The sequence below is a fragment of the Mustela nigripes genome, chromosome 6 (assembly GCF_022355385.1).
Source record: "Mustela nigripes isolate SB6536 chromosome 6, MUSNIG.SB6536, whole genome shotgun sequence".
In the NCBI taxonomy this organism is placed as follows: domain Eukaryota; kingdom Metazoa; phylum Chordata; class Mammalia; order Carnivora; family Mustelidae; genus Mustela; species Mustela nigripes.
In genome coordinates, this window is record NC_081562.1 from 102695653 (window position 1) to 102719228 (window position 23576).

The window sequence follows — 23576 nt, forward strand, 5'->3', positions numbered from 1 at the left end:
AACCCTACATTACTAAGTTCATGGTCTCATTCAGTTCATTTTTGTAAGCTTATTTACATGAGGGAAAAAATAGCACTGGTATTAGTCCAGGATATTTTAATTATATTTTATTTCATTGTGTACAGTATTGCAAACAGTCCTTTTGTGATTCATTTTTTTCCTCCAGAATAAGTAAAAAATTGCTAGCATTATTTATTTTAAAGCATGACTTTCCAGATTGCTTCCTAGCAATTCTATAAAATGTAATGATAATCAGGATAAGCTTCTTCTAGATAATCTATTTTCATCTAGCAGAATCTAATATTTATTACCTTGCAAATATTCATTTAAGACTTTAGGTACATGGCATTAAGATAATGTTTTGAGTAGCTAATGAGAAATTTCTTTGATTGTGAAAGTATATTAGGACCAAATCACATGTATTTTTTGTGGCTGACATGATAGTCTGTCCCAGGGTAGTAAATTTAAAATGATGTACCGGTTTGCTCCTGGCTCTCATTTGCTTTACATTAGAAAATGCTGGGACCAGCAAGATGAGAATAATCTGTTATCTTGAGGGTTGTCATAGTTAGGGAAATTTAAAATGCAAAAATTATAAGCAAATGGATTTAGTAATTTTTTCCCGAGAATTATGCTTCTGCGTACCAGATCAGCATTTTCACTATATTGCATAGATTTGTACATTTTCATAACAATTCTATTCCTCTTTTATTTTCCAATCTAGTAGAATATTACAGAATTTCAGAAAGAACTTGATGTTTTGACATCTGTCACTCCATATGGGTTTAGCTTTGCTGGTGAGCTACCCTGAGGCAATTTATTCCTTTCTAGGTGGGACACCTGCAATACAGGTAGTTGCCACCAGGTAAAGAGTTGAAGCTGTGACCCTGAGGGAGACAAAAATTTAATAGTTTTTTAGTCCTTTATTATGTAGCCGGTAGTACTGTGAATATAATTTTAGGATAAGAATGAAATATAGGTTGGCTTTATATAAATATATGGAAGTATAACGACCTAACACTTACTACTTTCTGTTGAACTTCATTTATTTGATTTTTCCTACCAAAGCTTTAAATAATATAACCTTCAGCTCATTCTGAATCTACTCCTGAATCTTGGGTTTTCTGGGATTGTCCTCATTCTGCCTATTTAGATACATTGAAAAATTCCTAGCTTGGCTGTCTGGAGTCCCTATTAGTAGCCACGACTAGTACCTTCATTTAGCTGGTGAGCTACTCTGAATTGTGCCCACTTTGCCACCTACTCACCACACCTCACAGAAAACCCTGCATCTGGCCATCAATATTCTTTAATTGTTCTTTTTTTCTAAATCAAAAGAAGATTCCTGTTCCATATGATTCTTCACCTTTTGGGAAGCTGCATTAACTTATTAACTGCATTTACTGGTACTTCATACTTTTCTTTCTATCATGGAATAGCTTTTTATCAGAAGTTTATTTGGGTTTATGTTATTTTTTGAAATGTCCTTTGGCCAAATCTCTTGATGGGTTTTTGTTTTGTTTTGTTTTTTCTTTGTAAACATAATATTTAAATACATTTATTTTTACAGCAGTTTGTAGTTTATTCTCCACATACCCAAACTGTTAGCTTGAAAGGGAAAGGTAAGCTAGGTTCCTCTTGAGGTAGGTGATTGTTGTAAAGGTGAACAGTATAACTTAAGGCAAGTTGGAATTCACTGATAGCCATGGAAGTTCACCCATATCATTTACCCAATGCATAAGCAGAAGTGACACATTTTCTTAGTCCTGTTTTCATTTTAATTCCACTGTGCATCTTTAAAAGACAGTTTCTTAGCACAGTATAATCATTGTTTGCTGTTTTGTTCTGTTACAGCAGACTTTTATAATCGTTTTTTCTAAGTGTCTTCAAGATAATATTCAGGTTGTTAGAATTGTCACACCTGACATACTGAGCCAACATCTAGTTAGACAGAACTAGAAATACAATAAAGTTTCCTTTGATCTTAATCTGAGACAATTGTATTGTATCTTTAGCTCTTGCAATTCTGACACATTTAGGATAAAATAAATGTTCATGCAGTTTACTTTGTTGAATTATTGATTAGTCTTTTTTTCCTCACTGTTAATTTATTACTGTCAGCAAACCAGATTTAAGATATAAATGTTTAAAGATACTCATTTATTGATATTTAAAGATCCTGAATCTTTAAAACTTAAAAATGGCAATGATACGTTTTATCCACTAGAGGGAACATGCGTAATGTAAAATATTAATCTGTTTATATCAAAGTTTGTATTTATAACTCTGTTGCCGTTATTTCTTCTTTAATTAAAAATTTTACTTGCAAGCACCTGGCCCCCAATAGATATTGCAAGTTAATGGGGTCACCCTCATTAGAATTGAGGACTAAATGGTACTGAATATTTAATACTAGGAGGTAAATATAGAAATGTATAAATGTATAACATATAAATGACTTATCACATACGTATAAGTATCTTAATCAGTTGTAATAAGGATAAATTCTCTTTTAAGAGCAATTAATATAATTAGACTGATAGTAAAATCCTTTTCATTTATATCTTTATTTCATTCTTTTCCCTTCTGTTTGAAATACATTTTAGGACAAACTTTTTAAATACATTCATATTAGAGGATAATTTTTTAATTTGAAAAATTTAAAGAACTTATTTATTAAAATATATATAAAAGACAACAAACTGTAGGTGTACAATTCAGTAAGTTTTTATAAAGTAAGCACACCCATCATCACTCAGCATAAGAAATGGAATATTTCTAGCACTGCCGAAGGCTCCCTCGGGCCTTCTTGTCACAGCCCATCCCTCCCACAAATAATTGGTATCTGAACGTCTAATACCAGTGATTAGCTTTTCCTGTGGAAAAACCATGTTTAATTTCTGCACAAACAAAGAATGTAAGGCCAAAGCATATCTTTAGAATGTATTTTATATTCCCCTGTAAAGAGAACTTTGTGATTTAATACCAGTTTGATTCTTAGAACCTAACTGATAGCTTCAAGTGATAACTATAAGCTAACTTTCAAAGCTTGAAGTCACTTTAACTCTTGTGCATATAAATAGAAAATGTAAAGCTGGAGTCAGAGTGTCTTCTTTAAGGAAATCTGCAGATAAGAAAGGAGTCTAGTTTTAAGCATTAGTCATGGAAATTGAAAGATTGCCTAGATTTTGACCGCTCTCACTTCTGTGTTAAATTTAGATCAAGATCTAGCTGAACAAATGAAGCGTTACATGATATTATCATTATTCCCACATCCCCATTTTCAGGCCTTCAGAGTGCTTTCCAGGTATTACAGTTGCTTTTCCTGGACATCTTCTTATAAAAGAAAAAAATTTATTTTTACTTCATGGAGCTTGTTTAATAAATCTGGAGTAGCCATCTCCTTAAAGATATCATGAATATATCTGATCTGCTTATTTATGTTTTAGACAAGGCATTGAAATGGAAAAAGTTATGCAGGAATTGGGAAAATCACTGACAGATCAAGATGTAAATTCACTGGCTGCTCAGCATTTTGAATCCCAGCAAGTAAGTAAAGTACAATGATTTTTAGATACACAGGTACGTTTTCTTTCACTTATGCTTATTAAAAAAAAAAAATGACCACTTGGTGTACTCTCTCTTTTTAGGACTTAGAAAATAAATGGTCAAATGAATTAAAACAATCAACTGCCATCCAAAAGCAAGAATATCAGGAATGGGTGATAAAACTTCATCAAGACCTAAAAAACCCTAACAACAGCTCCCTCAGGTATTACCCATCTGTTCTTATTAGATGAAAGTTCATTGTTAGGAAGAGTTCGTATGTATTATAAAATTGAATCTTTTAGTTGCAGCTATTTTTAAGTTACCAGTGACCATCTAAGATAATTTTATACTTCTAACACCTTTGGTATTATCTGGATTTGTGTGGGTTGTTTGGGAGGGGGGTTAATTGGTTGGCTTAAAATAGTGACTTACCCCGGTAGAACTTAGCTATAAATCTCTTAGGTGTGTATATCTAAATATCTCAAGTACAATCTCTTGTTTGTTTTCAGTTGGTTTCAGTTCAGTGCAGTTAGCATTGGTTGAATGCATCTTAAATGCCAAGCACTCTCTAAGCAGAAAAACAAAGATGGCTACACATGTGGAGCTTATATTCTAGAGAGACTGACCTATAAATAAAATAATACTGTATAGAATGACATTTGCAGTCATAGAAGCATGAGAAGGTAGAAAAGGAGTGTATATACAGCTAATGAATCATTGAGCACTACATCAAAAACTAATGATGTACTGTATGTTGGCTAATTGAACTTAATAAAAAAAAAAAAGGAAGGAAAAGGAGTATAGAGGACTTCTGTAATTCATAACCTGTATAGTACCTGATGGCCTAAATGCACTTTATTCATATGTTGCCCTAGAGCTTGACAGCGCTTATGTTATTTCCTGGGTATATACTCATATGTTTGAGAATTTCTTTCTTTCAAATCTTAAAGTATACTCAACTGGAAATGTACTTAGTACAAATGTGATAATCCTGTTTCCAACAGTTGCCTGGTATCTGCTCCAAACATTTAGAAATAGCATTTTATTTGTGTAATGTCAGTCTCCCCTGCTAGTCTTGCCTTGAAGACAAACCATGTCTGTTTTTTCTATTATACCCAGATCTTTGCCAAGTGTCTACCTCTTCACACTGGCACATAAGACATGCTCAATAAATATTTATAGGATGGGGAGACAAATAGGCAGATGGATGAGTTATCATTTAACTGTTTACCTGATATCTGTATCACCTCTTCTCCAAATATTATAATCTGTCATTGCCTTATTTTCCCAATATATTTGAACAATTTTTATGATTAGAAATGGGGTAACATCCTTGACACTAATATATTTGACTCTACTCCTCATTTCAACTAAATAATGAACAAGAAATTTTAAAAAATAGTGAACACAGTACAAAGGGAAAGGTGGGCAGAAAGAAGTGATGAGAGCATCTGTATTCTATAATATATAATGGTGTTTCTCAAACCGCTGGTTGCAGTCTGCTAGGACCATTCTAGATTCATTACTTTCCAGTCAGATGTTTAAAAATAGCAATAAAATGGAATGGAATGAAATGGAATGGAACGGAGTATGGCAGAGTAGAATAAGGAAAAAATATGAGAGCACATCATGGATGAAGCTTTCTATAAATAAATGTGTATATTAAGCCAGAATGTGAAGTATATATTGTATGTTTTGGTTAGAAATGTGGAGAGTCTGGTGATGGGCATTAAGGAAGACACATGATCTGATGAGAACTGAGTGTTATACGCAACTAATGAATCATTAAATACTACATCAAAAACTAATGATGTACTGTATGTTAACTAATTGAAAAAAAAACAAAATAAAAAAATAAAATTAAAATAAAATTAAAAATTAAAAATTAAAAAAAAAAAAGAAATGCAGAGAGTCACGGATTTCAGGAAGCTGAAAATGCCCCTTGTTATAAAAATTATCTCGCTTTGCTGCTATAGTTTTAGAAATTCAATCTATAGAATCAATTCCACTGTGTACATATTGGCCTCTAGCTGATGCTGCTTTTACAAACTAAGTATTCCTATGAAAAGATGTTTTTACTGAGACTTTGTCAGTTTTGCTTTTCCTTTAATAGCGGTTTCCTTGGGCAGCAGAAACTTGTTTTCAACTCAACTCCGTATAGAACTCTTGTAAGAAATTGATAAAAGTGGCATTTTATTTTTAGCCATTATTTTTGCTTTTTTTAAAAACATCAGGCCTACTGAAGGGTAAATTATGCAAATTAAAATTTACCTCTTTTAGGTTTTGATGAGTTTTGATAAACTTAACTGTCATGAAATCATCACTGCAATCAAGATTATAGCATTTCATTTTTATATCTTTATAGCTCATTCCTTTCTCTTTCCCAGCTCCTGGCAACCTGCTCTGATTTCTGTCCCTGCAGTTTTGATTTCTTTTGGAATGTCTTATAAATAGAATCAAACCATTATGTAGCAGTTTGTGTCTTGCTTCTTTCCCTTATCATAATGCTTTTGTGACTTATTCATGTTGTTTCATTTATGAATAGTTCTTTTCTTTTCATTACTCAGCAGTATTCTAGAAGTATAATAGTTGAGATTTATAGGCATTAATCACGATGTATTATTCCATATACATTATATATAAGTAATTATGTCTACTATAAAATAAACATATATATCATATATGATGGTGTAGAGTTTTGTTTTTCTTTTTTTAAGATTTTATTTATTTGACAGACAGATATCACAAGTAGGCAGAGAGAGAGAGGAGGAAGCAGGCTCCCTGCTGAGCAGAGAGCCCGATGTGGGGCTCAATCCCAGGACCCTGAGATCGTGACCTGAGCCAAAGGCAGAGGCTTTAACCCACTGAGACAGCCAGGCGCCCCTAGTTTCATTTTTCTTATGACATCTTCATTTGGCTTTGACATCAGGGTAATAGTGGTATCATAAAATGAGTTGGTGGTCTGCTGATGAACCTGTCAAAGGGGTTGATATCTGTAATCATCAATCTGATATTATGTCTTTCTTTCTCGTACTTTAATTTCCTTTCTCCCTTTGCTTAAATTCCTTAAGCGTCCTTGTGTGTTGTTTTCCAATAGAACTTTTAGCATATTGCTCATCATTGTGTGAAAGTCTTTTTCTTGTATGTGCAGTATCAGGGTCATCTCTCAGTTTGTGTCTGTTGATTGCTTTTGCTCTTGACAATGGGTTATTTGTTTCTTTTGCTTGCTTTTTTTGGGTCTCTCTCTCTCTCTTTTTAAAAGATAAATGCTGGATGTTGTGTGTATTAGAAGAGACTAAGGTAAATAATACTTATATCCAGAAGTGAACAGGCCATTAATGTAAAGGTCATGCTGCACTAGTCAGTAGTTGAGCTGAGTTTGGTTTTTGTTTTTTCAGTGATAACCACAGGCTTCATGTTCTCTACTATAGTAAGCTGGTGCCACTTTGTATTTAAGATGGGGCTTTGGGTTCTAGAGGGTTTTTCCCTGTCATCCTGTTCTTTCCAAAACTTCCAGTAGTTTTTGCAGTCCTGTGCCACAGCATGAGGTCTCTCTCTATGCTGTTGTTCTACCCCTGAGGAATAGACTATTGTTTGTGAATCGGACTTGGTGCTAGACTCATAGTTGGGGGTGGGGAACAGGTCTCTATTGCCTTTGCCCAGCTTCAGTCTTGGGCAAGCCTTGTCTACTTAGGGCTTGAGTTTGGAACATTCTCAGCATTTCTGTCTGTGCCACCAAAGAGGCTCCCTTGTCTCCTGGACTGCCTCCAGTGTTTTCTTGGAAACACCTGGTGGAGACCAATGGAGAAGAGTTTGCAGGTACGTGCAGACCTCCCTGTGCCTGAGGCTCATAGCTATTCCAAATTTACATGCTAGCCCACACTTGGCCTTTAAGAATTCATTAAAATGAAAAAAAAAAAAAGAATTAATTAAAATGTTAGTGAGTTCTTCTTACCTCCTTACATTACAACAACTCATTTCTATCATGCGCTGCCAGAAATGAAAACTGTGTCTCCTGTCTGCCCTAGGAGGGGTGTGTTGCACTTTAGAATTGAATTTATTTGGTTGCCATGTTACCTCAAGTTTCAGAAAAGTTAGGATTTTATAGATGATCTGGCTTTTTCTTATTGTTAGAGTGGGAGCAGCAATCTCTTGGGGCTTTTCACATCCTACAGTGAGAGTGTTTTATTAATATAAATCTATTTTTAGATTTAAATTTGCTGTATATACTAATGAAGTTAGTGAGACTAATGAGGCTCTTTGGAATAATCCCAAAAATGTAGTCCAAAATGACTATGAGAGACTTATATCATCTTCAGCATACCGTGACATTTGAATTTACAGTCGTACAGTGCCTCCATGGAAACCTTTTCAGCAAATAAGCAAGATCACAGTAGAGCAAAGAGAGAAGTCCTTGAAAGGGAGGAGAATGTCCTTGAAAGGGAAAAAAAAAAGGAAAACGTTAAAAAAAAAAAGATGTGAATACATCAAAATGAACTTCATCTTTTTTTTTCCTTTTATTTGACTTCTAAATTTTTATTTCTATCACTTCACTGATTTTTTTTGTTTTTCCTAGAGTCAGCCTTGATATAGGATATACTACATTTTTTTAAATGTGTCATTTTAAAATAGTAAGTTAATTACTTCATTTAATATTCTCTTAGGCCACATGCGTTGATATTCTAATGACTGGAAAGAATAATATGCATTACTTACTGTAAGGAAATCAAAGAACAAGTAGGAATTTTAAGAACTTCTGGTGTTTATGATTCTTTCTTACTACCGTGGATTAAGGAGTAGTTTAGGAATAAATTAAGTGGTACTCTCAGCTTTCATTTTGTCTCATTTCATAATAAAGCTTTCTTTCATTCATGAAAAGTTTTTGACAAATAGACAAAAAAAGTATATGAATAATTTTATTAATTTCAGTGAGGAAATTAAAGTTCAACCAAGTCAGTTCAGAGAATCTGTAGAAGCAAATGGAAGGATTTATGAGGAACAGAGAAAATTGGAAGAAAGTTTTACCATTCACTTAGGTAAGTGGATTCATTTCTTGCAGGCATAATTGATTATAAATTGGGAAGCTTTTTTTATGATGTAAGAGAAAAATCCCTAGCATATGAGTACAATGTACCCATGTTGTTTTTAATTACAAATTATGTACTGCTCCCAGCGACATGCAGAAGAATGAAACTGGACCTCTTTCTCATACCCATACACAAAAATAAATTCAAATGGATGAAAGACCTAAATGTGAGATAGGAAACCATCAAAATCCTGGAGGAGAACATAGGCAGCAACCTCTTTGCCCTCAGCTGTAGCAACTTCTTACTAGAAATGTTGCCAGATGCCAGGGAATCTAAAGCGAAAATGAACTATTGGGACTTCATCAAGATAAAAAGCTTCTTTCTGCACAGCAAAGGAAATGATCAACAAAACTAAAGGACGGCCTTCAGAATGGGAGAAGATATTTGCAAGCAATGTATTTGGTAAAGGGTTAGTATCCAAAATCTTTAAAGAACTTATAAACTCAACACCCAAAAAACAAATAATCCAGTTAAGAAATGAGCAGAAGACATGAATAGGCACTTTTCCAAAGAAGACATCCAGAAGCTTACAGACACATGAAAAGATGCTCAACCTCACTCATCATCAGGGAAATACCAATACAAACCACAGGTGTGAGATACCACCTGTCAGAATGGCTAAAATTAACAACACAAGAAGCAACAGGTGTTGGCAAGGATGCCAAGAAAGGTGAATCCTTGTGCTGTTGGTGGGAATGAAAACTGATGAGTTTGGAGATTCCTCAAAAGGTTAAAAAAAGAACTACCCTACAACCTAGCAGTTACACTACTGGGTATTTACCTGAAGGATACAAAAATACAGATTTGAAAGGGTATAGGCACTCCAGTGTTTATAGCTGCATTTTCACAACAATAGCCAAACTATGGAATGAGCCCAAATGCCGGTCAACTGATAAATGGATAAAGAAGTTGTGGTATGTATATGTATAGTGGAATATTACTCAGCCATCAATAAAATGAAATCTTGCCATTTGTAACAACATGGGAGGAGCTAGAGTGTATTAGGCTAAGTGAAATAAGTTAGTCAGAGAAAGACAAATACTAAATGATCTCAATCACTGTCGACTTTAGGAAAGGAAACAGATGAATATAGTGGAAGGGCGGGGGAGTAAAAAAAGGGAAGAGGGAAATAAGCCATAAGAGAATCTTAACCATAGAGAACAAACTGAAGGTTGATGGAGAAAGGGGAGTAGGAGATGAGCTAGATGGGTGATGGGGATTAAGGAAGGTACTTGTTGTGATGAGCACTGGGTGTTGTATGTAAGTGAATTCTACACTGAATTGTATGTCACTGACTTCTACCCCAGAAACCAATATGGAACTGTATGGCAACAAAAAAAATTTTAAATAAAAAAATTATGTCCTTCTTCCATAGTTTGTTTTGCCAAATATTTTCTGGTATAGCTAATATATTATTTTTTTTAAAATAGGAAGGTTAAATCTGTATAGTTAATAGGATGGGAAATTGCAAAGCCTATTTCTAATTATTTGTAGCACAGATTTATCTGAATTCTTGCCATAGAGATTTGCATCCTGTTATACTGGATGTTTGCAGCTGTCTTAGTTTCTTTCTGGGACTGTTGCCCACCCCCCAGGAGCCCAGCTGAAGACCATGCATAATTTGAGATTGCTGAGAGCAGATATGCTGGACTTCTGTAAGCACAAAAGAAATCATCGAAGTGGCGTGAAACTCCATCGACTCCAGACTGCCCTGTCACTTTATTCCACATCTCTGTGTGGCCTGGTTTTACTAGTAGATAATCGAATCAATTCATATAGTGGTATTAAGAGAGGTAAGTTAACATTCCCTTATTTATTTCATTAAATTTCCCCCTTTAATACCATTCTTACAAAGAAAGAATTTATAGAAAAGCAAAAAATTTAGTTAGCTCTAGTATTTTAGTAGCCAAGCAACACACATATCCAGCCATGGCTGTTTTAGATTTCTTTCATACTTTAGCATTTGTAGATTGCTTCAGGATATTTACTCCCTCTTAAAATTCTATTATATCCTAAGTACTGCTCTTATAAGATTCTTGCTTCAAGGCATAACAAAAAGAATAATCTAGATATAAACATATTCAATTCAGAAGCAAATCCTGGCTCCGTGAATTTTAGTTCATCCCTTTGTCCTTTCTTCCTAGGATTTTAGATAACATATTTCTTAAATGTGCTAGGTAAAATTCTAAGTTCCCTCTGTACAACTCACTTTGTATGATTATTTTAAAAATTTTAGATATATATATTGAAATGTATACATTTTTAAGGAAGCTTGAATAGAGTTTATTTCCCATCATAACTCTAAGAACTGTCTTGTTTTTTTTAGCATTGGGGGACTGGATGATGATTAAAGTAACTGTTCTTTAAAGAAGGTTTGAAATTATCTGATAATTTCCTTATCTATTAATTGTTTACTCTTTTGGGTGAGATATTAGGTTTCTGATTCCAACAAAAATCACTGTCCCCTAACTTAAGACATAATTATTGAAAGGGCAAGTGTAAGAAATCATACTTATGAATTTTATATTTTATTTCTACCAGTTGCCATTTTATAAGTAAATACTAAATATTTGATTGTTCACTTGTAGAAGTTTATAAATGTTTTGGGTCCCTTAGATTTTGCCACAGTTTGCCAAGAATGCACTGACTTCCATTTTCCCCGAATTGAAGAGCAGCTGGAAGTTGTCCAGCAGGTGGTACTTTATGCTAGAACCCAACGAAGGAGTAAGTTGAAAGAATCACATGGTCAGTAAAACTCAAATTTTTCAAAAGTTTACTTTAAGTGTATTCTGTCCCTAAACACTCTAATAGCATATGGACCATTATTAAAATACCGAAAGTTGTATTGGTGGAAAAGTGGAAGAAAGAAATTAAGAACAAAATTTAAGATCTTCAGAAGCTTGAATTCTGTTCTTAATTTCCTTTTTGCATGATTTTGTTCAATAACCTTAGCAAAAACTGTTTTAATTTTTTTTTTTTTTTTTTAGCAAAAACTGTTTTTAAATTTAAATTCTGGGGGCACCTGGGTGGCTCATTGGGTTTAAGCCTCTGCCTTCGGCTCAGGTCATGATGTCAGGGTCCTGGGATCAAGCCCCACATCGGGCTCTCCACTCGGCGGGGAGCCTGCTTCTTCCTCTCTCCTTCTCTGCCTGCCTCTCTGCCTACTTGTGATCTCTCTCTGTCAAATGAATAAATAAAATCTTTTTTAAAAAATTTAAATTCTGTAGTTAAAATTGAAGTACTCATTGGAAAGTTGGTGGTCTTTTGATCCAAGTTCTATATCTCTAAAGTGCTTGCTATATCTATATCTCTAAAGTACTTGCTACCTTGAAGGGCATTGAAGTGATAGGTAAATGTTAGCACAAAATATACACTTATTATATGTTCCATCTTTGATACTTCTTAGGTAGCAGGAAGTCAGTTTTAAGACTTGTTGTTGATTGTCCTTTTGAAAAATTACTATGTCCAGAACTATGTCCTGCTTTTTTTAAAAATATTTATCCACAATATAAACATCCTTTCTAACTATTTGAGAAATTTGCTGGAATGTTATTTTTAAAGCTATAGAAAATGTTCATGGCATTGCTCTGTAGAAGATTTCTATTTATTGATAGACTTAGGAAGATATGAGTAAAGGAAAGAATTTTAGCTCAAATTACAGAGTAATTATATTTTTTAATTGAAAAATATAAGTTTAAAAAGCAGTTTTTTCATAAATTAAATTGGCACTGTAAATTTGCTTAGTTAAGATCTAACTATAAGGGTAATATCCATTCAAAAATAAATGTAAGCTGTGTGTTTCTTGTTTTTCAGACATCTCCTATTACACAGGCATAAAATTGCAGTAAATGTTTTATTTGGCTTTAATACATACTCAGTTTTGTTGTTTTTTGTTTTTTGTTTTTTTTTCAAAAACGATGTTTTCCCCAAAAAATAAAGTATGGCAAGTTATTAAAGTATGTCTGGTCAGACTTTTAAATCTGCTTCTGGTAGTTGAATATCTTTTTTGTTGGTTTGTTTTGCAACGTCAGCGTTTAAAAGAGACCATCAGAGTACTTTTGATTCATGTGTTGTGTTCTGTAGTAAGCTAAGAAATATTGCTTTATCTTTGCTTGATGTCTTTGTTCCTCTCCCAGTACAAATTGCAGAATTTCTCCCTTTTTCCTAATGCTAAAAGGTAGCTCTCTAGACTTACTATGATTAGCATTCACTATGGTTTCCATATTCAGTAGACTTTTAAAAACTTGCTTTATTTTTTAATCATTTCCTAAATAGGTAAAACAGTCTCAAGATTCACAATTTAAACTGTACAAAGAGCATACAGTGAAGGTCTTCATAATTGTCCACCACCCATTCAGTGCCCTTCCCAGAGTCAGCCAAGCCTGTCTTGTGCCTTCCAGACCTATGCTAATCTGTGTATCCATGCGTGTATGTGTGTACATGTATTTATTTTTCCTTTTTACACAAGTAGCATCTTTCTCTGCACACTTTTCCATACTTTGCTTTTTTTTTTTTTTACTGAATATTTATCTTGGCCATCATAGCATATCAGTGCATAAAAAACATCCTTACTACCTTCCCACCGCCACATAGCAGTCCATTGCAAGGCATCTTGTTATTAATCAGTTCCATGGTAGACATTTAATCTGTCCCAGCATTTTTGCTATTATAAGTAGTAATACGTAAACCACCTTTTGCATACATCATTGTGCACATGTGAGCATCTCTGTAGGCAGTGACTCCTAAAGAGACATTACTGGGTTAAAGGGCGAATACATTGCTAATGTTGATAGTGTTCTCAGTGGCTCTCCATAGCAACGCCGCTAGTTTATATTCCACTCTAGGGACTGTGGCTTTGCTGTGGCACTGTGCGTCACATATGACAGAGCCAGGCTGTGTTAGGAAATCATACAGAAATGTATCCGAACAAAGGACCTTTCAGAAAATTCCAGTCTGTCCTTTTACTCTTCTGTCATCTTCTTCCTCCATCTCATTCAAACTAGCAGTGATGTAATCAGAAACATCTTAATATTATTCTTAGTAGGGACTAAAAGCATGGAGATTGAGATCATGACAGGTGTGGGAGAAGGAGGAGGATTCTAAGTATATTTATGAGAGATAGAAAGTGCAGCAAATGACAGGAAGTTTTCAAACCACATACAGTTAAGGCAATGTGTGTAAATCATGGTATTATTTTGTTCTTGTTCAAGCAACTATTTTGTGGTTTAAGTGAGTCAGTGAAACAAGCAGGTCTATAAAAGACAACTTTCTGAAAGGAACCCACATGTCGTCATAGAAGAACTCTGTGAAAATACTCTCTCCGTCTTTTCCTCTTCTGTGTATACCCACGTATTTGTTTTCCATGTTTACATCCTGATACTCAAGTACCTGTTTATTCTAAGGCATTCCATTGTTTTCCTTACTGTGTTTATTATATTAGGATCTTTCTATTTCTACAATCAATGGTAATAAGCCAAATGCAGTTTTGCTTCTGTGTACATGTTATATAAATTATTTAAAAAATGAAAAATAGTCATTTTCTTAATATTACAAGGCATTACCATTAAAACATGGGGTGGGGAATGGACAATGACCTCTTCTCTCTTATTCACTTAGTAGGGATTCTGTTTGTTCATACCCCATATGAACAAAATCACTAGAGTCCTTATCATTTCTTTTGTTTTCTGTGTTATGATCATACATTTATTCAAAGCCTATCAGTTATATCACACTGTATGAGAGATAGACTATTACAGTAAATATAGATTCTGGCAACACAGAATCTCCTCTCTCTGCCTCTCTCTCCCCCTGTTGATAAAATATTTGCATTTATAAGGTACAATGATACAGTCAATTAGTCAAAGCAGTCACTAAGTAAAAATATTAAGTTACTTTCATTCAGAACATTTTTGAAAGCATAATTGCCCTTGGTATTTTCAGTTTACCCATTTGAAGTTCTGACTGTTTTCAAGTGATACTCTAATGGTGACAGCCATTCCAAATAGTTGTGTATTTAATTGGAATACATATACACCCTCTTAAAGACAGCTGCTTTGAATACTAATATTCATTCTGCATTTTTGAGTTTTGGTAGAAGACACATCTGAATCTTCTAAGAAATCTATCAAAAGTACATATACGTACATAAAATAATTTGTGTCCAAGTATAATGCATGGTCAATAGTGATTTGTCTTATTTTACCAATATTTATCCTTCTAAATAATATCATCCCTTCTAGAAAGAAAGAACAACTATTGACTACCTAAAACAAAAATTTCCCATTTGAAACCAAAGTCTCACATATCTGTTTGAAATAAATTGTATATGGTGACAGATAAGAAATAACAGATTTCAGAATGGGCTGAATATTAAGTGATTCCTGGTACTACTAACCATTTGCTTGTAGTCCTGAACAAGTTATATCACCAACAGTGACTCAGAATCTAAAAATAAAGATGATCACACTACTACTATCTAATGAAGTTTTTTTATGTGTAGTTAATTTAGTGCCCTGAACCTCCTAGATGAAAAATAGGATAGTGGCAAGTGGAATGTGGTTAAGACCATAGGGTTTGGAATCTGGATATGTGAGTTTAAGATCTGGTTCTGCCATTTACTGTGCATCCTTGGTTAAGTTACTTAACCTATCTAACCCTTTGTTCCCTCATATATACAATGAAGATAGTAACAGTACCTACATCATGAGATTGTGTTTTAGGAGTTTTGTAAGAATTAAATGAAATGATACATGTAAAGTATCTATCAGAATGCCTGGCACCTAACTAGCCTTAGCAAACTTTTGCTGTTACTGTGATTGTTTGGGGAGCAGTAGAATTAATGTGCTTTCATATGTTGTTATGTTCTTTCATGTTGCATTATCTCATGAGTAGATTCTGGAAACCGAAATGGAGGAAGTGACGATAAGGCTAAAAACACTGACAGAAACTATTTAAATATTTTACCTGGTAAGTAGTATTTTATTTGAAATTGCAGTTTTCTTATAATCACATCCATGGAGATCAGAGATTTGAAATAGAAGTTTTTATGGTGTATACATTATAAGAAGTTTGTCAGTGTATCACTTTGAAGCAACATTGTATCGACAGAATGTACTTTCACAGATGTTCTGCAATTTAAATCTTTATTCTTATTCTAGTTCTGACTTTCTAGATCCATATAATAAATATTGTTCAGACAATTGCATAAATTTGATAGCATTTGCTATTTTAAATTTCTTCTATTATACATTGTTTCTTTGTTTCTTAAATGAAGCGAGAAGTCATTTTTACTGTAAAATATAAACAATACTAGAGACAGAAACAGTTGAACTTGCAGAAAAAATGTGGGTCACATAATTTTCAATCTTTCTTACTTCCGCCTCCCCATAACCGTTCCTATTTCCCATTTCTTTCATTTCCTTTGTTGTTTTTGGATAGATTATTTATCAGCTGGAAATTCAAGCTCTTGATCTTCTTCCAGACTGAATTCACTGTGGTGACCCTTGTAGTGTTTGGATGACAGGGTATGTAGCAAGGAAGGCATATCTCTTCACAAGCATAAAGTCTGTTAAGCTAACTAGTAAAGTTTGCATTTCCCTAAATAACTAGGTTGTTCCTTCACTGTTTCTACCCCAGATTTTCTACAGGTAGGTCGCATCCCATGTAATGTAAGCAAATAGCGTATCGCTTTCTGGTATCCATCTTGTCAGTCCCAGTCAGTTAGCTTGTGGTCATCAGCTTCCGAACTCCTTCCCACCTTCAGAGATCCTACCTTCGTGGGTAATGTTAGAGGCAGGATTGCATCATCACATGCTGTTTCCTCCACTTTGTGGAACAGGAAGCTGTCCTCCTCTCTATCTAAAAATACCTTCATTGAGACAGGATTTATTGTTTCTCTGCACAGATCCATAATTTAAATCATCCATATTTTGTGGCTTTCTTAAAATGTGCCAATCTCCTTACCTATTCCGGAGGTACCGATGTGTGGGTTTTTTGCAATTTACCTCTTTCTTGCTATATTTATTTCCTTTCTTGCTCCTTTTTGGGAAGAGCCTATAGGTTAGTATCCCAACCACTAAATCAGGAGGATATGTCATAGTGAGCATTAGAAAACGAGTACCTAACTATTGGATTAGATACGCTGACAGCATCTGAATTTCCATTTGTCCAACAGCAAGAAGGTTTACCAGAAATGAAGATCCAAATCACAAATGCTTTTCAGCTTTCAAGCTACAAAAGTTTTATTTATATATTTGTATATTTATATATTTCATTATCTAAGTATTTATCATTTATATCATCTAATTCTCACAACAACTTATTAAGGAAAGCAGTCAGACATTATTTTTCCCATTTCTTACACGAAGTACAGAAAATCTATAAATCAGATTGATTTGCCCAAGATCACTCAGCCAATAAGTGCTTAGAGACCAGACTTTCTCAATACCCAGTCTAGTCCTTTTTCTGCCATATCATATTATTTTGATGACCACTGCCAGCTCATAACACCCATTTCACTACTGGGTAAAACAAGGCCAAGAGACAAGTCATGTAAGGTCAAATGAAGCAGTGCCAGTTCGGGGATTAGGAGCACCTGACTTGTTCACTAAGTCATCTGCCTCACCACTGGACAATGGCCCATGTTTAAGGCTGCCACTCCCCTCATCGAAATGATCAGTTGGAGCTGAGGTGGTAATGTACTTCGCTGGGCCCAGAATGATACTGTCTCGTATGGTCTGCCAAGTTTCTGATAAGCAGTCTGCATCTTTTATTGCCTTCCAGGAAAATTGTAACTCTACTCTTCCACCAATTTTCCTTTTCCTTTTTTTTTTTTTTTTGTTTTTGTTTTTGTCTAGTTTATTTTGATATGTCTGTTACTATAATTTCTTTTTCTGCTTATCTAGTCTTTCATCTTAAGTCAAAGAAAAAAAAAAGGCCTTTGCATGGGGCCTGTCAGTGGCATCCATGGGTACAGCTTATAAACACTGGGTACTACAGATGAGTAAACATTGTGCTAATGTATGTCTAATACTTTTAAGCATACTGTGAGTTTTATAAGTCAATATAAGTAAAATCCTATAATAATGACTTTGAAGCAAGGGGAAGTAGAATTTGTGAGGGCAGGGGTTAGAGATGGAAGTGTAGTTCTTAGAAGAGCAAAGCTTTCCTAGAATTTTCTTATCAAAATTTCCAGGAAGGCATGTGTGTTTGTAAAAACATAGTCTTTATAAGCTTGTATATTTTACGTATTTATATTGAGAGAAACTGTAGAATATAAAGGCCGTTGACTAGTGTGACTACATAGAAAATGGAGCAATTATAGGAAGCATGGATTTTAAGCCTTGTCTATAAACATTTGTTCATCTAGTCATTCAACAAATACTTACTAAGTACCTTCTATGTAGCAGGCACTGTTCTGTATGTTGGAGATAAAACAAGATAGACAAAATCCCTATAGTCATTGAGCAGAAACAATGGTCTCTTTGATTTAAAAAAAAAAAAATGCTTTTGCACAGCAGAGGAAACAGTCAACAAAACTGAAAGGCATCCATAGGAATGGGAGAAGATATTTGCAAATATCTTATCAGATAAAAGGCTGGTATGCAAAATCTGTAAAGAATTTATCAAACTCAACACTCAAAAAAACCCAAAAAATCCAGCCAAGAAATGGGCAGAAGGCATGAACAAACATTTCTCCAAAGAAGACACACAAATGGACAATAGACACATGAAGAAATGCTCAACATCACTCAGTGTCAGGGAAATGCAAATCAAAACCACAATGAGATACCACCTCATGCTGGTCAAAATGGCTAAAATTAACAAGTCAGGAAACAGCAGATGTTGGTGAGGATACAGAGAAAAGGGAACCCTCCTATAGTTGGGAATGCAAACTGGTGCAGCCGCTCTGGAAAACAGTATGGAGGTTCCTCAAAAAGTTAAAAATGGAGCTACCCTACAACCCAGAAATTGCATTACTAGATATTTACCCAAAAGGTACAAATATAGTGATCCAAAGGGGCACCTGCACCCCAGTGTTTATAGCAGCAATGTCCACAACAGCCAAACTATGGAAAGATCCCACATGTCTGTCGACAGATGAATAAATAAGAGAGGTATGTATGTATGTGTGTATATGTGCATGCATGTGCACACACACATACACACACATAAAATAAAATATTATTTAGCCATCAAAAAGAGTGCGATATTGCCCATTGCAATGACATGGATGGAACTAGAGGGTATTATACTAAGTGGAATAAATCAGAGAAAGACAAATACCATATGACTTCACTCATGTGGAATTTAAGAAACAAAAGAGATGAACATAGGGAAAGAGAAGGAAAAATAAGAGGAAAACAGAGAGGGAGGCAAGCCGTAAGAGAGTCGTAACTTAAGGAACCAACTGAGGGTTGCTGGAGGGGACATGGATAGGGGTTGGGGTAACTGGATGATAGCACTAAGGAGGGCACTTGAAGTAATGAGCACTGGGTGTTGTATGCAACTGATGAATCACTGAATTCTACCTCTGAAACTAGTAATACACTATGTATTAATTAAATCGAATTTAAATAAATTTTTTAAATAAAATAATCTCAAATGAAGAATTTCAGTGCTGAGAAGAAAATAGAACAATGTGGAGAAAAAATAAGGGGTGTCCTATATCAGATGGGAGAATCAAGGAAGAGCTCTCTGAGAAGGTACTCTTTGATCTGAGACATCATTAGTGAAAAGAAGTCAGACATATAAGAATCTTGGGGAAAAACTCGGACAAGGCAGCCCTGATTTGGAAATAAGCTCTACATGTTTGAAGAACTTTACAAAAGCCTGTGTGGCTGCGTGAGAGGAGACGGTGAGACAAGAGGACAGACAGATACATAGGCAGTCATATAGACCATGGGAACCACAGTAAAGAGCTTGGATTGTCTTCTGGAAGAAGTGTGAGCCTGCTGGACAATGTTAAGTAGATGAGTGATATAATCTGATTTATAAAGAAATTGTTTGGCCTGCAAATGTGGAAATGGTTTGTAGGTAGGAAAGATGGGAGCAGAAAGATGAAGAGGCTTTGACAAAACCCTAGGTGAGCGATGATGGTGGCGTGTACTAGGGTATGAGCTAGGGTAATAGCAATAAAAATGGAGTGCCTCAGGTTTGAGATAATTGTTGGAGATATTATTGAAAGTAGTTGATGGTGCACTGTACTGTGGGTTAGGGAAGAAATACCAAGATAAAGGAGGTAATTAAGGGCAACTTCTGTGTTTCTGTCCTGTGCCAGTTAACTAACTGAAGGGAGATTAGATCCATGAATTGAGATGGAGAATGCTGATTTAGGGTGTAGGGAAGAGAGGTTATCAAGCAACCTGTTTTTACATGCTCACTTTGAGTCAAGTAGGACATTTTGAACATTTACGTAAAAATAGAGATAAGTACTCATTTGGTTTCCTTACTACTTAGTGATCACTTCAGGCCAATTTGTGAACCTAATGCAAAATTGGCTAATGTCTCTTTTTTTCATCACCTCTCCAAGAATGAAGGAGCCGGGGCTGTATTTGCTTACTGAGCCCAACATAGATTCCTGATACATCTCTCCTAGTTCGGCTCATTGACGGCCATATAGTTCCTTATAAAGCCCACTGATGAATGAGATTTATTCATTTGAAAATCATGCTTTTATTTGGTGTTCCCAGGAGAATTTTACATTACACGGCATTCTAATCTCTCAGAAATACATGTTGCTTTCCACCTTTGTGTGGATGACAATGTGAAGTCGGGAAACATTACTGCTCGAGATCCTGCCATTATGGGACTTCGAAATATCCTCAAGGTTTGCTGTACCCATGACATCACAACAATAAGCATACCTCTCTTGCTGGTGCATGATATGTCAGAGGTAAGCAGGTAGAAGAAGAATAATACCGTAATTTTATAAATATGTTAACCATCAACATTGCATAATAATAATAATCCACTTTACTTTTTAAAAGCACTTTTTAAAAATAATCCAATGGACCTTTGTATCCCCTATATGGTTAATAGCACTGAGTGACATATGATACAAAACAGTAAATAATCCTTAACAATTTATGTCCAGAGAATATAGTAAGTAGACTAGAAAATAAAAATTAGCTTAAGCTTTGGATAAGACATATGGCCCTACTCCTCCCTTTCTCTCCCTCTCCCTCTGTTTTTGTCTTAAGTAGCATTAGAATTACCTCCATGTTTATATTTGGCCTACACTAACATTAAAATTAGTTTGCATTCTCTGACTATGCATTAATAGGCAGCAGAAGGAGGTGCTAGATAACAGGAAGAAACCAGCCTCATTTTAACGTTCTCTCAAGAATGCTCGAGGATGCGTTTTGGATAATACAGTTGTTGGCTTCCACAGTTAAAATATGGCATAATCATTGATTGATTTTATTACATACTGTGCTTTGTTTTATATTTTGGAAAAAAGTCTTCCCATGACTATCTGCTTTCTCCTGTTTTTCTTCTCATCCACATAAAAACTGGTTAGAGAGGATAAGCTGAAGAAATAATGCAAAGACCAAAACTCAACTTCAAGTAGTTTGGAGAAACAAAGTAGCCTCAAAACAGTGGGTGCAGGCAAGTGTTTTTGGGAGAGCTAGTGGTCAGCCTGGTGGTGAAGGACCCGTATCAGCAACTTGGGGCCCTCTGGTTCAGAGGTGGCTTTTTTTTTTTTTTTTTTAATAAAATGGCTCGATGTGCATTGTGAATGTCAGGAAGGAAGCCTGCCCATTGATTATTAAAACTTATTTCCCAAAATAAAAGATGTATAAATGCTACTTTTTAGAGCAAAACATTTCGATTCATTCATCTTAAATGCAGTACCCTATGTAAACACACACACAAAATCAATTCCAGGTAAGACAGGGTGATTTTAAATGACTTACCACTTACATCCCATTTGTATTTTCATCAGACACATTGTTTCAATTAAGAGAATTCTGGCTCCATCCTATGAAAGCTGCATCACACTGCCTAATCTGTCACCATTCACTTATGTAGCCTAAGTCATACCTAATATGGTATCAGGAGAGATGAACACACATGGCTTGTTTGGGGTTTTTTCAACTGTAGCTTTATAAAGTTTTAGTTCCATCAGGCATGTTTAGCCGTGGTTAAGTTATCATCACTAACTAGTCCATCTATAAAAGTCTTTGGAGAATAACAAAGAAAGTTTGTGATGAATTCCAGCCGCAAGGAAACATCCAAACCTTCCTGCAGCTGGACTCCTGGTTAACCAGTTTATAAAAATGGTTATATGTAGGTGGGAAACAACCTCAAAAACAGTATTTCCAAAAGTCACTAAGTTTGGATTTATTTCCAGACATCTGATACTACTAGCATTCCCTCTCCCACAATGTTACAAAAGTTACATGTTTTAAATTGGGACAGCCAGCTGCAGGACATTAAGTTTGTTTCCAAAGTGTCCATTTTAATTCACAAAAGTATATTGAGCCACCATCCTCCCATTTGTTGTATTTAAACACCCATTCGGGTCACGAAGTTTATTCTACAAATTCAGACAACACCGCACAGGATACAGAGTTAATCTTTGTTTTAGTGTTCGTGCAAGGGTCCCAAAGCATTTTCAGGTGTTGTTTACTTTCTCTAACAAACAGAATTTCTAGACACTCGGTTACCACATTTTAGTGGTGCACAGTAAAGACCATAGTGTCTGTGGTATTTAGAGCTGTAGAAATTAATTGTAGTTCTAAGAAAAAAAAAAAAAAGACGGAAAGGAAAGAATAATCTATCAGCAAGAAAAGAGACATCCTGATAATCACCAGGTTATCCCCGTAGATATTTGTGATATAAGATACTGTCATACTGGAGCCAATCTAACTTGATGGGTGTAGAATGAACCTGTAAGTCAAGAATCCCAAGTTCCTGATTCCCTTTTATTTTTTACTGTTAACTTGTTCAATAATTTGGAACTTAGAGCTTTTAGTTACTATAATTGTGGTTGATGAAGATGCTATTTGTTTTTAAATTTTTATTAGAGTAGAATACACATATAGAAAAGTATACTGAAGTATATAGCTCAAATTTTCACAAACTTAACACCCCTGTAACCAATACCTAGATCATAAAACAGAACATTACCACCACCCCAGAAGAACCCTAACCCTTCCAGTCTCATAAACCATACTCTCTCCATGAGGGTAACCATTTTTTTTTTCCATTTTGAAAAGCATGGATTGCTTAGGCTTGTTTTTGTAGTTTATATAAGTAAAATCCTATAGTATGTACTCCTGTATCTGGCTTCTTTCACTCCATAATTATGTTTGTAAAATCTACCCACATTATTGTCTATGGTTGTTCATATTATTCTATATTACTCTACTGTGTGACAGGACCACAATTAGCAATGCATTCTACTATTTAGGGACATTTTGGTAATTTCTAGGTTTTGATTATTACGACTTATGTTGCTATGAACATTCTAGTAGGTAGCTTTTGGCATTTCTATTAGGTATATACTTAGGGATGGAATTGGTCAGTGTCATGGTATGTGTATGTTTAGCTTCTGTATTTACAACCAAATAGTTTCCCAAAGTGGTTTACTTAACCCATTGTTTCTGCATGTGAAAAATCAGAAAGCCAGATTGTTCCTCACCCTGAGATAATGACTAAGAAACTGATTAATAGGAGTATTTCAGGTCCCTCAGAGCCATATACTTGAGAGTAAAGAATAGCCTTTCAGTTTCTCCCATGGGTGTATAAACTCAGAAAATAACTCCTTGGTTACATTCATTCCTATGTATTTTATGGGTTTTGGTGCCATTGTAAATGGGATTGATTCTTTAATTTCTCTTTCTGCTACTTCACTATTAGTATTTTTTGCATTTTTCTGTTTTAATTTCTAATGTAATAACTACCAAGAGATAAAATCCACATAGGCAAAAGCTC

The 23576-nt window shown here is 34.9% G+C and overlaps 1 protein-coding gene across 2 annotated transcripts in view; it reads left to right on the forward strand.

Moving 5' to 3' along the window:
- The window catches only part of C6H12orf4 (chromosome 6 C12orf4 homolog), a 40325-nt gene that overhangs the window by 14093 nt on the left and 2656 nt on the right, over positions 1-23576 (forward strand). For both annotated transcript variants that reach the window (XM_059403776.1, XM_059403777.1), the window contains 7 exons: positions 3450-3549; positions 3651-3772; positions 8479-8585; positions 10232-10429; positions 11253-11381; positions 15528-15602; positions 20327-20529. In XM_059403776.1, the coding sequence (XP_059259759.1) occupies positions 3450-3549; positions 3651-3772; positions 8479-8585; positions 10232-10429; positions 11253-11381; positions 15528-15602; positions 20327-20529 (934 nt within the window). The remainder of the gene's footprint in view (positions 1-3449; positions 3550-3650; positions 3773-8478; positions 8586-10231; positions 10430-11252; positions 11382-15527; positions 15603-20326; positions 20530-23576) is intronic.